The 15260-nt window shown below is 38.0% G+C and overlaps 1 protein-coding gene across 1 annotated transcript; it reads left to right on the top strand.

Annotated features, from left to right (window-relative positions):
- The first annotated feature begins 6809 nt into the window (after window positions 1–6809).
- Window positions 6810–14939, top strand: LOC117295240 (17-beta-hydroxysteroid dehydrogenase 13-like). The gene is made up of 5 exons (XM_033777772.1): window positions 6810–7222; window positions 9627–9839; window positions 10120–10367; window positions 11191–11316; window positions 13142–14939. The coding sequence occupies exons 1-5, from the start codon at window positions 6977–6979 to the stop codon at window positions 13218–13220; spliced, it is 912 nt and encodes a 303-aa protein (XP_033633663.1). The 5' UTR covers window positions 6810–6976; the 3' UTR covers window positions 13221–14939.
- The last annotated feature ends 321 nt before the right edge of the window (window positions 14940–15260 follow it).

The following is a 15260-nucleotide window of genomic DNA, read 5'->3' as shown; positions in this document are numbered from 1 at the left end:
TTTATTTGAGTGATAAAATTATTATGGAAACATAAACTTTTTACTAGTTTTTGGCAAATGGCCAATTACCCCCAAAAAGGGGGCAAAACAGCACCCTCATTCTCAAGCATTTCGAGAGCCCATTTTCCCATTCCCTGTAATTTAATTTATTTTTGTAAAACAACTATTTTGCCAAACATGTTTTTCTCAGTTGGTAAACATGACACTTGAAGCAAAGTTTGTGAGTGTTTTTTACTGAAAAATTTACTCCATTTTTTCTCACTAATCTCAGAGCCTGCTCCACCCACCCTCGTCCTTAAAAAAAGATACATATAGATGAAGAGGAAAGTACATAGCGATGTATGCTTAAAGGCAGTGAACACTATCGGTAATTACTCAAAATTATTGTTAGCATAAAAACTTACTCGGTAACAAGCAATGGAGAGCTGTCGATAGTATAAAACATTGTGAGAAACGGCTCCCTCTAATGTAACATAGTTTTCGAGAAAGAAGTAATTTTCCACAAATTTGATAATGAGACCTCAGAACTAGATTTTGAGGTCCCTTAATCAAGCATCTTAAAGCACACAACTTCGTGTGACAAGGGTGTTTTATTCTTTTGTTATTATGTCGCAACTTCAACGACCAATTGGGTTCATATTTTCAAAGGTTTTTTTTTTTTTGTGCATTTGTTGAGATACACCAAGTGAGAAAACTAGTCTTTGACAATTGCCAATAGTGTCCAGGGTCTTGAGTAAGAGACTTTATTAATTGTGCAAGTGTTGGAAAGAAACATTTAAAAATAATTGTGCTCCTTTAAAAGGCAGCCCAAGGCTTTGAGAGTTTTCTTTTTATGTAAACCGGTGTCATGAAATATCCTTTGAGTAAAATTCATATATTTTTGTTTTTATAAAAACTAATCAATCCTTGTATTGCAAAGTAGCTTCTTATTTTATTTTAATTTTATTTTCTTTCTATTTAGGTAAGAAGGGCTTTCATATAATTGTATAAAGTGTTATTAAAGTATAACGTGCAAATAATAATGTATATAAGCTATGCATGTTTCTATTCTCTGAAATAGTTCTAAATTAAATCAAAATCTGCCAGATGTAAAAATTAGCTCTGTTATAAAGCTGTATATATTAAAACAAATATGACGGACTAATTACAATTTTGCTAAAATAAGGGAATCAATGTGTGGTGAAGAGATTTTCAACTAGTGGTTTAATCCCAACGAGGCCTGGTGCTTGATAATTTTACTGAGACAAATTTGAGGTAAATTATCAAGAACCAGGCCTCGGCGGGTTTAAAACACAAGTTGAAAACTGATTCAACACAATTTGATTCCCATTCATAAATACCTTTTCGGTCAAAAACATCAACACTTTTTGGTCAAAAAGTAAAAAAAATGCAAAAATTATAATTGTTCAACTCCCCTCCAGCTATGAAATGGTATAAAGGGCCTCAGGTAAACAGCTCCTTATAGGGGAATGTTGTGCGCCTCCCGCATATCGCGTGATGTGGCACAACTGTCCCATCCATTGCTCTTGACCAATAGGAATGAAGAAACTGTCTTATAAGCACAGGTGCAAGCTCACGTGTCACGCCCATGTTTTTAACACTTTTTACTGGTCATAAACAAAGGTTTATACACACCCACGTGACGCGCTCTCCACCAATAGGAATAGCGAAACTGTCTGAGGTATGTATGAATGTACATTTAACCTGCTTTTAAACAAATGAGCATGAAAATGTCACAATTCCCTCTGTCACCCTGGTCCTAGTTTTATTGTTATAATTTTGTTGACAAGTTTCTTAGGAAATGTTTATTTTTCTTAAGACAGTTCCTTTTCCTAAAGGTAAAGTTCTTTGTCTCACTCCTCCCTCCCCGAGGTATGCAATTTGAGGTCCAAGTCATGTAGGTGTAAGAAGGCACTTGTACAAAGTAAAATCCTTTAAAAAGTAAAATCATATGAGAAATTAGATTTTGCTTCGGATCTGTTTGTGTGTGAGGGGGGTGTCTATCGGTAGACACTGAGGACTTAATTAGGTGATAGGGATCCGGATTGTGTGACTGGGCTGATCGAGAATGTCGGTGAGCAAAAAATCAATTGGGACATTGATTAAAATAAATGAGTCCTAACATTGGGAGAACAAAGAGAAGTCCGTGACATATAACGGGGTTGACAAAAGTGGGTGTGTATGTCTTTATTAAAGAGTGTAAAGGGTGTTTAAAAAGGACTTGATCTGGATCCAACTTAAAGGAACATTTGCCTTGTATCGGTCGATTTTGGTCTTTGAAAAGTAAAAAGGAAAACCACGCAATTTCGACGCAACATTTCGGTTACGAACGCTTTGTATAGACTAACTCGTCCGTTTCAAGGCAACATGTTCCTCTAAAGTAGGTTTATCTGTATTGAGCCAAAATGTTTCTGTGTAATGTGATCAATACTGAATTCTAGAAAACCATAGTGCCATAGGGTTCTGAATGTGTTAAAACAGTTTGTTAAAATTAATAAATTAATAGTGGGTTCAGAATTTTAAAAGTTGTTAATTGTAATACGATTTAAGTATTTGCTGAAACAACTGTTGAATGACAGTTTGCAACAACCAAAGATAAACTTACAAAATCACACTAAATTATCATTTGAGTTTATTTTAAAGATGTATTGAGAATGTATACTTTTGTATTCACTGATGGTTTCTGATCTTATGCATTGACTATTTAAAGGAACATGTTGCCTTGGATCGGACGAGTTGATCTTTGAAAAGCGTTTGAAACCGTGTTTTATGAATGTATATGGTTAGAAAGATATTTTAAAAGTAGAATATAATGATCCACACAAGTATCACTCAAAATTGCACGGTTTTCATTTTACGTCGCGAACTAACACGGTCGGCCATTTATGGGAGTCAAATTTTTGACTCCCATAAATGGTCAACCGTGTTAGTTCGTAAAGTAAAAGGAAAACCACGCATTTTCGATGTATACTTGCGTAGATCATTGTATTCTACTTTTAAAATATCTCTCTAACCATATGCATGTTATAACAAACAATTACGAATGCTTTTCAAAGACCAACTCGACCGATCCAAGGCAACATTTTCCGATTAACAACAACAATGTTTCCATTCTGTACTTAAATATTTTGGAAATGTATGTTAGTGCTTTTTTTTCTGCTGGTACTTCGTGTTGTAGTTAACCTATTTTGTAAAATTTCTTCTCTATATAGTGTTTCAACTATTTTGTTGTTGTATGAAAATGAAGCAATAATGAACGCACTGCAGCATTTTTTAGAACCAGTGTACTTGAACAGTTTACTGTTTCAGTGCCAAAAATTGTGTATCTCCTAAAATAGCACTTACTATACATGTGAGTTTGTTATTGTCAAAATAGATACATTGGCTGAGCTACGATGTTTATTCACACAAGGATTTTTCGTGCGAGATACAATTTTTTTTGCGGAATTGAGGTACACCTTTTTTTGCACAGACACAACAAGTTATCAGTTTTGTTACAAGACATGCTATGGACGTCATCACAATAAAATTTGTTTGCGTCGTTTGGTAGTCAGCTTCCCTATGTACATAGTGTGTATTTTAGGCAACAAAATGGATAATTTTCCGTATGGCGCCACCACTTTATACTAATTTTTACAAATTAGATACTATATTAATCCATATCAAATGAGAAAGTGGTGGCGCCATACGGAAAATTTTCCAACAAACTGGTCACCTTGTTTTTATAATTGGCTTCCAAAAATAATGGCTGATCGTTTGCAGACAGTAGCCATGTAGTTGCCAGTGCAAGGTGTCCGCATTATGGGAATGCTCCAATACAGAAAGATGCCAGAATAAAATGCATCCTTTTTATCTAACCAACTCACACCTGTTATCTCCATGTAGTTCCCTTTTCCATACAGTGGACATTAACATGTATCTATGAACATTTTAGTAGCGCGCTGCTGACTGCCCTGGGCAGCCTGCACAACCATCAAGTCATGCAAGTTGAGTCAAATTTGCCAAGTCAGTTTCCCTTTGTTTCATATTTATTAAATGAATTCTTACACATTTTTGCAGACACAAGTTATCAACTTGACAACTTATGCTAACAAAACTCCAATTAAAGGGAAGGTATACGTTTGGTGATCACTCTTAAAACTAATGGCAATAAAAACTTACACCCGTTTCAAACAGGCGCTCTAGAGTCGCGCCGAACCAAATTCTGAATTACGAACATGACAAGTTTGACGTTTGAAACAGTTAGGAGCGACTGGATGCGCTAGAAGTCGAAAGATCGACTGTTACAGTCGGTTCGGAACGATTCTAGAGCGTCTTGGTTGCAGACATCGATCTTGTCATGAGCCGAGCCTAATGTAAATTTAAACTTTATTGTTCTTAATATCCACTTTGAGTATCTTATCAGTGGGTTTCACATTTACTTTTTACATAATTAATCAACTAATTCTGCAGCTGTGTATACATTTGCTATCGTGATGTAGGGCCTTAATAATGTTCAGCATATTTTGTTTTCTTTTTCTTTTATTTATTTATTGATATTTACATTTAGGCTTCGTATTTTTAAAGGGCTTCTTACTTTTTCTTTAAAGTGGTATTTTGTGGCTGGGAAAACTTATTATTATTTTTTCTTAACAATGACTTGAGAACATGTCTCATTGAAACAAATAAAATGATAGCAAAATAGTTATCTTTGTCACAATTTCTACTTTAAATGAGTATGTTTTCCCTACTGTACATCTTATCAACATTGGTAGTATTTTATTTTGGGGGTAATGGGTTGTCCTGTAATGGTTTTTCACACAGCCGTGTATATTATTTCTCTTTGTTTTTCTTTTGTTCAAAAGATCCTTTGCTGGTGTGGTATTATGCAATTATTGAATTTGTCAGTTAATAAAGCAATAATAGAAATTGAATAACAGTTATTTTAGAGTGTTTTGACGTTTCTTGTTCAATTGGTGTTTCTCAGTGGGATATTGATTCTGATTATCAGTACTGATGATTATGGATGGTTGCCTTTGGTAAATGTTTTTCTAAAAAACATAATTTATGTTATAACTCGACATTTGACAAAGTGTTTATGTAGAAAGCATTTCAGTACATACAAAGCACTTATTGTCTTAAAGACTCTGGACACTATTGGTAATTTTCAAAGACTAGTCTTCAGTGTATCTCAACATTATGCTTAAAATAACAAACCTCTGAAAATTTGAGCTCAACTGGTCGTCGAGGTCGCGAGATAATGACGAAAGAAAAAAACACCCTGGTCTCACGAAGTTGTGTGCTATCAGATGCTTGATTTCGTGACCTAAAATTCTAAATCTGGGGTTCCGAAATCAAATTTGTGGACAATACTTCTTTCTCGAAAACTACGTCACTTCGGAGGGAGCTGTTCCTCACAATGTTTTATGTTCTTATCAACCTCTCCCATTACTCGTAATCAAGAAAGGTTTTATGCTAATCATTATTTTGAGTAATTACCAATAGTATCCACTGTCTTTAAATCAGTAGTTTTGGAGCTTGGTAGCAACCATGATTCAGAAACAATGCATTATAAATTGTACCACATTTCATAAAGAAAATAGTCAAATAATGTGTAGATGTTTTTTTTTATTATTTTTTTTTTTATACTAACTTTGACCAAGAAATACAACAAAAACAATATTTTCTGACACTGTGCAGTTTTTTTGGGGAAGTTTGAAACAACCATGTTCGGATTCAATACCATCGACAATCTTGTATGTTTTACATAATAATAAAATAATAATAAGACTTGTAATGCGCACATATCCACCCTGCTGGGTGTTCAAGGCGCAGTAAAACCAAAAAACAAAACAAAAACAATACACAACACAAAGAAAAAACAGACACAACAAAATTAGTCATTGAAAACCTGTGACATAAGATAAGTTTTGAGAAGAGACTTGAATTTTGCAGTACAAAGACTGATAGAGATAGATAAGAACCACGGACTACCAGGACTTATTGCTCTAGGTGGTCTAAATACGTCATGCTCCAAAGAGAACCACGGACTACCAGGACTTATTGCACTAGGTGGTCTAAATACGTCATGCTCCAAAGAGAACCACGGACTACCAGGACTTATTGCTCTAGGTGGTCTAAATACGTCATGCTCCAAAGATTAAAAACTACCTATAACATTAATTGTTTAGAAAAAGTGGGGATTGCATTGTTTGTCTGATGACCCTATTGCACAGTACGAAATATAACTCTGTGTTTGGTAAATAAAATGTTATTTCATTAGCAATAAACCGCCCCCCCCCCCCCAACACCAGCACGTGTGTAGTCTTGGTTCTTAGACCAATGGTGTTGACGTGGTCACACACAACCAACGTTCCGATTATGCACGGCAAAAACTGTACACGCTTGTAATGAACGAACGCTAGCGGGCAGCGCCCGCTAGCGTTCCTTCATTACAATCGTGTACAGTTTTTGCCGTGAACGTTGGTTGTGTGTGACCACGCAACACCAATGGTCTAGGAACCAAGACTAGCACGTGTGGTGGATTTGCCTCACACTTTAGGGGGGCGTGACCAATATTTACAAATTAGCCTGAACTAAAAGTGTTCAGTCTTCGAATAATAGCCTTGTCCCAAGGCTCTCGCATGCACCCCGTTCTGATTCATGCATTGGGGCAGTAGGATTACTTAGCTCATGCTACCTCTGGTGCCATCAGAGCGGGGTGCTTCGTAAAGAGCCTTGAGACAAGGCTACACAAGCAAAGTTCTTTTGCTTGCGTATACGACAGCTGAATTAGGCAACTAATTGTAGCAACAGGTGGTTGTATGGTTTTTTAACTATCAGATACATGTACCTGTGGCTCTTTTATCGGTCCAGACATTAAACAAATATTATGTAGCTGTTTGGTCCTCAGCTCTGTGGCCACCATCGAAATCTAAACTCACCTATTTAACCTCTATTTCGTCCAGTAACTGACAAAACACCGTACAAAACAGCGATGTCCGTATTTAAGGGCATATCCGAGGCATGTATTGTACTCGGCACGTTATTGTTTTCCTTCGTGGAGGTTTTCTATCGACTCCTCGTCCCACGTAGTCGGAAGTCGATAGCGGGGAGTTCGGTGTTGATCACCGGGGCTGGACACGGCATCGGGAAGTGCATGGCGTTAAGGTTTGCCCGTGAGAAAGCCGTGCTGGTGCTGTGGGACATCAACCAGGCCAACAACGAGAAAACGGCACGAGAGGTCAGTTGATAAATTAAGAGGTTTGTTTATCGTGTGACCAAAGAGCTGGAAATACAGGCCATTGTATACATTTTCAAGATTTTATGTAGTATTTAACAATAGTTTTTGGGAATTATCATGATTACAATTGGGTTTGACTGAGTGGGCACTTTGTGCAACCCTGGTGGTGCAACCTCATGACCTTGGAGCTATAATGGTTTGGTACAAGTTAGGGTTGGTGGCTGGCGCTGTTAACGGACCTCTAGTACACCTGTCATCTAGTTACTGAATTACAATTTTTTGATTTGTGCAATTCATTTCAAAGTCTTCTTTTAGAGTCGGGCAATATTTGTATAATTGGTTGTTTCACCAGCTTGTTGGCGCTTATATATCCCTTGTGCTGAGTGGTAGTTTGATCATGGAGGTAGAACTACCTCCACGATGGTTTGATAAAGATCCTCTGAAAAAACAAACAAACAAACAAACAAACAAACAAACAAACAAACAAACAAACAAACAAATAAACAACAAACAACATTGGCACCTTAAGTCTAAATTTCAACAATTAAGGTCAGCTCTCTATGGTTACAGCGTCCACTCTGACATTGACAACTTTGCCTTAGATTTAATCCTGTCTCAAACTTAAATTTGTTCCGACACTTCAATCAGAAGCGTGAGATCAACATCACAAACTTTACATTAACTGCATTATTACAACTTGAAACCAATAAACCAATAAACACTCAATATCATACGATTGCGTACTGGCAAGCAGCCAGTTATCTGGGGCAATAATTTTGTCCGCATGTGTTTTTAAACACAATGCATGAGTGAGGGCGTAGTACAAGTATGGCAATCACATACTATTAATGCAATTTTTGTGTTGATTGCTGTATGTTTTAAATTGATACCAGTATATTTGATTCATATATGACAATCATGAGCAAGCAAGTTTCTAGCCTCTGTCAATCAGTTAATTTTACTCTCCGTCATGTCGTCAGAGCTTTCCTCTCTCATATTGACTTTGGCAATCTCCTTTTATTAGGTGCAACTTCATATGAATTGGACAGAGTTCAAAGATTATGCAGCTCGTTTAATATGTTCCACACCCTTGAGAGAACAAGTAATTACCCCCTCACTTAGGAAACTTCATTGGCTAGGCCTACCAATTAGAGAACGAATCCATTTTAAGATTGCTCTTGTCGTTTTTAAATGCTTTAGCAAAACTACACCTCATTATATTACCACTTTACTGTCACATTACACTCCTCCATGATTTCTTCGGTCCACACTTGACATCACTCGCTTGAATGTTCCCCAAGCAGACTAAGTTCTAGGTCAAAAGGCTTTCAGTGTGGCTGGGCCAATGATTTGGAACAATCTCCCAACTGCCATTAGGGAATCTAATACTCTATCTGCTTTTCGTAAAGTCCTTAAAAGACTATCTTTTTTCCAAGTTAATTTTCATCTATTGCGCTATGATCTTGGAAAATTTATAAGGCACCTTATAAATTGTAATTGTTATATTATGCTATATGCTATGTACATTGGTGATTGGTTAGCCTAGGCATGGAGGGGCCATTCAGAATAGTAAAAGTTTAAACAGTTTTTTTCAAAATTGTGGAAGGGTGGGTCAACAAATACGCTTAGTCAACAAAAATAACTGAAAATAGAAATTCAGATTGTGTTTGTTCAAAAAGTACTAATATTAAAACATTATTTAAAGGCAGTAGACACTATTGGTAATTGTCAAAGACTAGCCTTCACAGTTGGTGTATCTCAACATATGCATAAAATAACAAACCTGTGAAAATTTAAGCTCAATCGGTCATCGAACTTGCGAGATAATAATGAAAGAAAAAAACACCCTTGTCACCTGAAGTTGTGTGCATTTAGATGGTTGATTTCGAGACCTCAAGTTCTAAACTTGAGGTCTCGAAATCAAATTCAAGGAAAATTACTTCTTTCTCAGAAACTATGGCACTTCAGAGGGAGCCGTTTCTCACAATGTTTTATACCATCAACCTCTCCCCATTACTCGTCACCAAGAAAGGTTTTATGCTAATAATTATTTTGAGTAATTACCAATAGTGTCCACTGCCTTTAAAGAAGAAGAAAAATACCCAACTGGCTGGCCAAGACCGACAATTTTATTCCTGATTAAACTACAAAGATAGAAATGACCAACCTCTTTCTCCTTGGTAAAGGGCACCCTATGAGGATATTGTAAATTTCTACTGTCAGAGCATTTCAAGGGCACCGAGGCAATGACATGAATGACCCAGGGGGTGGAGCCAATTTTGTTGCCAACAAACACACATGTATCAGCCCCGCCAGTGATAATTCTGTTTTTGAAAACTAACTTTTGAAAAGTCATATAAATATATGTTTGTTTTCCAATTCCCCTCTCCCCTTTCTCTTGCAGGTTCGTGAGCTTGGGGCTCAGGCGTTTGCTTACACTGTTGACTGTTCCTCCCCTGATGCAGTCTCAGAAACGGCTGAACGAGTCATCCAGGATTTAGGCAGAGTCTACATGTTGATAAATAACGCCGGAGTGCTGGTAGGGGAAGATATCCTCAATCTATCTGAACAGAATATCAAGCAAACCATCAACATCAACCTCATGGCACAATTCTGGGTAAGTATTCTCAAGCAAAGCAATCCTTTATTACGCGAATAAATGTGTAGAGACTAGTTTCATGGCCGTTTAAAACAGGCAGGGTCAAATTGCCGTGTGATAAAGGCCCGTGCCGAAAGCGAGGACCTTTATCACACGGCAACTCCCATTCATAAATACCTTTTTGGTTAAAAGTCGTAATAAAGTAAGAAACTCTGTAAAACTTATTTGTTCTTGAAGTGCTTGAGCTCTGTGTGTTTCCACCTCCATAAATTTACTTTTGATTCTTTCGTCCAAATAGACTATCCGAAGTTTCTTACCAGCAATGCTTGAGGCAAACTCTGGTCATATCGTCAGCATTTCTTCAATGGCTGGCAGACATGGAGTCCACCGTCTCTCTGATTACAGCGCTTCGAAGTTTGCAGTGATTGGTCTCCACGAATCTCTGACGGACGAAATCAATCAGGTTTACCGATCGCCGGGAATCTTGACAACGTTGGTGTGTCCGATGTTCATCAACACTGGGATGATACACAGTGTATGGGATAGGTAAAGAGAAGTTTTACGGTGTTACCATGTACGACAAACACCCGGTTCAGACAGGCGCTCCAGAGTCGTGCCAAACCAAATAGGTCAGGAGTGATTCAAGGTTCCCCCAAATACTTTTTGGCTTCAGATAGACGAACTTAATGTGCTGTAAATTGGGTCGAGATATAAAAGAGAAAAAGTACCCCCCCAAAAAAAAATTAAAAATAAATAAAAAAATGCCCCAAATGTGCCAAATGTGCCTATACATAGGCAATGGCAAAACACTTGGTTGCTAACATGGCAAAAAAAAAAGATGTAAAAATGCTGCGGGGGGCAACCCCCCTGCAGCGTACCCCTTCCAAAATAAAAGCCCCAAGCCACTGACAAACCCATTCCCCCTGCCCCCCTCCCACTTAGAGCAATGCCCCCCTCCCCTGGAAAAAGTCTTGGCTACTCCTCTGTAAAATTGTATACCATAAGGGTGGTGGCTGATGGATCACTTGAACCATAAAATGATGTGATGTTTTAACTTGAGGAATTTATATCGGTACGAAATGAAGTGTATAAATAAACTCCTCTTTTCAAATCATGAGTTGAAAGTTTAAAAAAAGTCAGAATTGATGAAAAGAAACAGAAGATAATAACTTTGAACTGGAACGTTCAAAATACTTTTTAAAATGTCTTGAAGTTTGGCTTTTAACATCAAAGATACTTTTAGAAACGTCTTGAAGTTTGGCTTTTAACATCATAAGATGAAATTAAAACTTGGCCCGATAGGATAGGATGACTGGACGCAACAAAACAAAATTTTAAAAGGTTTTTTTTATGGTTTGTTCTCTCCCAGGGCAACTGGAGGAAAATTGATGGATGCTGATGATGTAGCTGAAGAGATTGTGGACGGTGTTCTCAGAAATAAGGAGGAAATCATCATTCCCTCTTTGAATTCAAAACTATTTTTGTTTTTAAAAGCGTAAGTAATGTAGATTAAAAGCGAGCAAACAACTCAAAAGTACTCTCATAGACACTGCATGATAGTGAGATCAAGATGTCTATCTCACTCAGTGGAAATTAGATCTCTATCCCACTCAAATGGAGCATCAGCTGATTTCACGAAACGCTAGGATTAATCATATCGAGTCAGTGCCTCCTAACGTGAATGGATACGAACTTAACTCGTCCTAAGTCCTAAGTTTAATCCTAAGTTTGGAAGAGTTTGGTCAAATCGACGTCTGGTCTCACTTAGCGACTTATGAGTGAACGCAGTAAATGGAAATTCAAATTCTGATTAACTGATTTAAGTATACAGAGTGATCTCTATCCCACTGCATTATGTACATGTATTCCTGGATCCCAGTTGCACTTGACTAATTAATGGTCGTGGCCGAGTGGATAAGAGCACCGAACTCAAGCTCTGGTGCTTCTGTTCAGCAGAGTGTGAGTTCGAATCCCGGTCGTGACACTTGTGTCCTTGAGCAAGACACTTAACTATAATTGCTTCTCTCCACCCAGGGGTAAATGGGTACCTTTGAGGGCAGAGATGGTTCTTGTGATTGATTTAGCCAAGTAGCGCATATTAATGTTGCACAAGGCTGTATACTCCCCACCAGGGAGCTGAGATGGTTTAAGGAGTGATTTAAGGCCCAGTGACCAGGGGTAATAATGTGAAGCGCTTTGAGATGCCCTCCAGGTGTGAAAAGTGCTATATAAAAACCGGCTATTATTAATATTATTATTATCCCAATCCCACATTGCAAGCGACATTTCAATTTTGGTGGTATAGTTTTATCCCAATCCTGTTCATGGAAAGTAAAGCTCTCCACTCCATTCACAAACTACATAATGGCAATCGTTGTGTGCCCTGAAAAAGACTTTCATAAGTTTTACTTGAGTAAGCGGTTAATGCAATTCAAGAAAACTGAGTTTATTGGTTTTCTTCCCTTATAAGTCATTTAATAGGAAGTTTAAATTCTGCAGGGATGGGAAAACTTGTGTTGGGGAGCAATTCCTGTAAAAAATATATGGCCATATATTTTGTTTTTACCATTACACCGATGTGTATTAAGCAGTGTATATTCAGTACTTTCCCAAGCAAAATCACTTATGTGGGATTGAGCAGATGTCTTGTCACTAGACCACGGAGCCAGTCTGGTGGCTATAGACGCAGTTGGAATCCTGTGTTAGCAGCAGTACTGCAACGGTTTATTAGATCGTGTTAATATTTTGCGTCAGGGATAAAGAATATAATATTTTGTTTTTATATGTCCCCTTACATCATAATGCCATCCATGTGTACTTTATTGTCAGGGGCCATTTTATTGCTTACGACCCTCTGTTTGGTAAAACCAAATTTTTCTGTGTTTCTGGCAGAAAAGCATAGAGCCTAATAGGCCCTTATGAAATATAATAATAATAATAATTTTTGGGGCTAATCAACCTTACTCGCAGCTAAGAGCTGAATTGCGAAGGACGCGGCTACAACGTCCTTCTGGAGAAGCTGGCATTCAAGGGCGCCTTTGGCTGCCAGCCACATCAACCCATTATGGCCACTGAGCACAGCCAGAGATCGAAAGTGTTTGAAATTTTTCCAGAGGGGGGAAGATCCGATGGTGTGGAAAACCCTCCTGGCACAGCAGAGAATCAACACATAACTCAAATCACATATGGCCCGGCCGGGAATCGAACTGGGGTCACCTTGGTGAGAGGGGAGCGCTTTACGCACAAGCCAACCATGCCACCAAATGTTAATATCCTCTTGTGTATTAATCTAAATGCTTGGGTTTGATTATCTTTTGCAGTGTGCTACCAACAAGAGGCTTCAGAGCTCTGGATAGTTTTCTCCAGGTTCGAATCCCGTCCCAGGCAAGCCAAAAATGACATTACAGGAAGCTCTTCTATCACTTGAGCCTATTGGAGAACCCCGATGACCTCACGGATTCAACCTTTGACCTTTTATTAAGTGAAGAAGAGAATTAGTCAAAACGTGTACCAAAGACCTAGCTTGCAGCATGACTCCATGACTTTCCCTACTACGGAATTCTACACTACATGTAACAGTCACTATTTTCTACCTCCATGGAGGGTAAGCACAATATTTGTACACTTGGTGTTCAAGAGAAGAATGCTTATAGTAAGCAAACATTCCTGCTAACCTGGGCCAAATTTCATAAAGCCACTTATCAGAATATCTGTATTGGTCTCCGTACAAACACCTGGTGAGGTTGTCGTCGTACATCGGGTAGGGGTCTAAACGCAACGCAGCTTGGCAAAGCTAGAATAAGGTTGCCAGCCATACAAACCTTACTACCAAAGACCTTGCGCTGTAATTTCATGACTTTGCCTACTGCGGCATTCTACACATACATGTACACTAGCAGTCACTATTTTCTACCTCCAGGGATAAGCACCACAGTTCTGCACTTGATGTTTTAACGGAGAACGTTTCGTAAACAACACATGTATTTCCTTGGCATTCTGGTTACAATTTCACAGAGCTGTTTACATGGTTTAAGCACATTTTTGCTAACCAGAAAAAGGTTACCAGCCTAAAAAACCATATTCCTTCCTGTTTTTGCTCAACAGAAACTTTGTGAAAAAAGGAAGGTTATTAGGGGCCATTCATAATTATCAATGTTTTAAAATTTCGATTTCTTTTCGAATTAGTGGGTGGGTGGGTCAGAAGCCTCTTTTTCAAATATTTGTTAGTCGAATTCACTTTTCACAGGGGGAAAAAAAAAAAGCAAGAACGTTAGACTTGCCTTCCATTGAGGTAGCAACTGCAGACCAAGCAAGTCTCACGCTTGTATGCAACACAACCATTTTCTCACGCTTAGGGCCGGACAGGGAAAACAAAATAATATATAATAATGCACAATCTTCAGATTGCGCGCAGTTTTTCAGAATTATCAACTTGGGCTGGCATACAAACAGCGCGAATTTGCAGGTTGCGCACGCTTTTGCTCTCTCCCCAGATTCAGCTGATAAATAGAATTTGACAGAGCGCAAAACGCGAATTGCGCACAAGTTTGTCCCAATCCGTTTAGCAAATTTGTTGAATGCGCCCCATGTGCATATAGACCATAGAGTTATATATAAGAACTAGACTCAACACATGAGGTAGAAGTCATGAGTGGAGGATTTTGCACATCATTTTAGCTGGAAATTAATTTTCTTGGGGTGAATATTCTCACAACATCTCCTGTACCGTATGTGAATGTGAAGTAAACTGGAAAGTTTGTTCATGCATTTTGAAGAAAAGAAATCCTCCACAAAAATAATTTGGCACAATTTTTGCATTAAGCCAAGTTTTTTTGGGGGCGGCAGTACCGTTAATTTCAGATTAAAACAAAATATTTTTTCGGGGGGTTGAACAATCTAAGGTTTAGCTGGCCTTTGTTAAACGGCACTGATCACAATAAAAGTTGATAAAAGTTTTAGCCCAGGGCTACAATAACTGGGCCTGCGGTCCGGTGCTAGGCCCGAACGTGCATTAATAACATCAATGATGCAGCGCACACGAGTACAAGTACCATGCAAGTATGCATAATACAAACCACATGTAGTTTTATTTTTAATACTGCACATAACAAATCAATGTTTTTATAATCGAAATTAGGGGTGGGTGGGTGGGTCAAAAATCTTTGGAAAAGAAATCGAAATATTAAAACATTGAAAATTATGAATGGCCCCTTAAAATGACCCAGAAAAGAATTTGTGGAATTTTTATCCGAAAGGATTCTAAAGCATCCTACAAAATTATTTTTCAATAAATAAAATATATGTCAAATTTTTTTAGAACACCAAAAAAGCACAAACACTGGGACATTGACTCCCAAAATAGCGCAACCAAGACTATTGTGATGAAGACGCAAGATGATTTGATGGGTCAATACGTATATGCAGTACTTCTATGAGCAT

Source organism: Asterias rubens, chromosome 10 (assembly GCF_902459465.1).
Source record: "Asterias rubens chromosome 10, eAstRub1.3, whole genome shotgun sequence".
NCBI classification, from domain to species: Eukaryota; Metazoa; Echinodermata; class Asteroidea; order Forcipulatida; family Asteriidae; genus Asterias; species Asterias rubens.
Note: the sequence above shows the minus strand (reverse complement) of the source record. Positions and strands in the feature narration are given on the sequence as shown.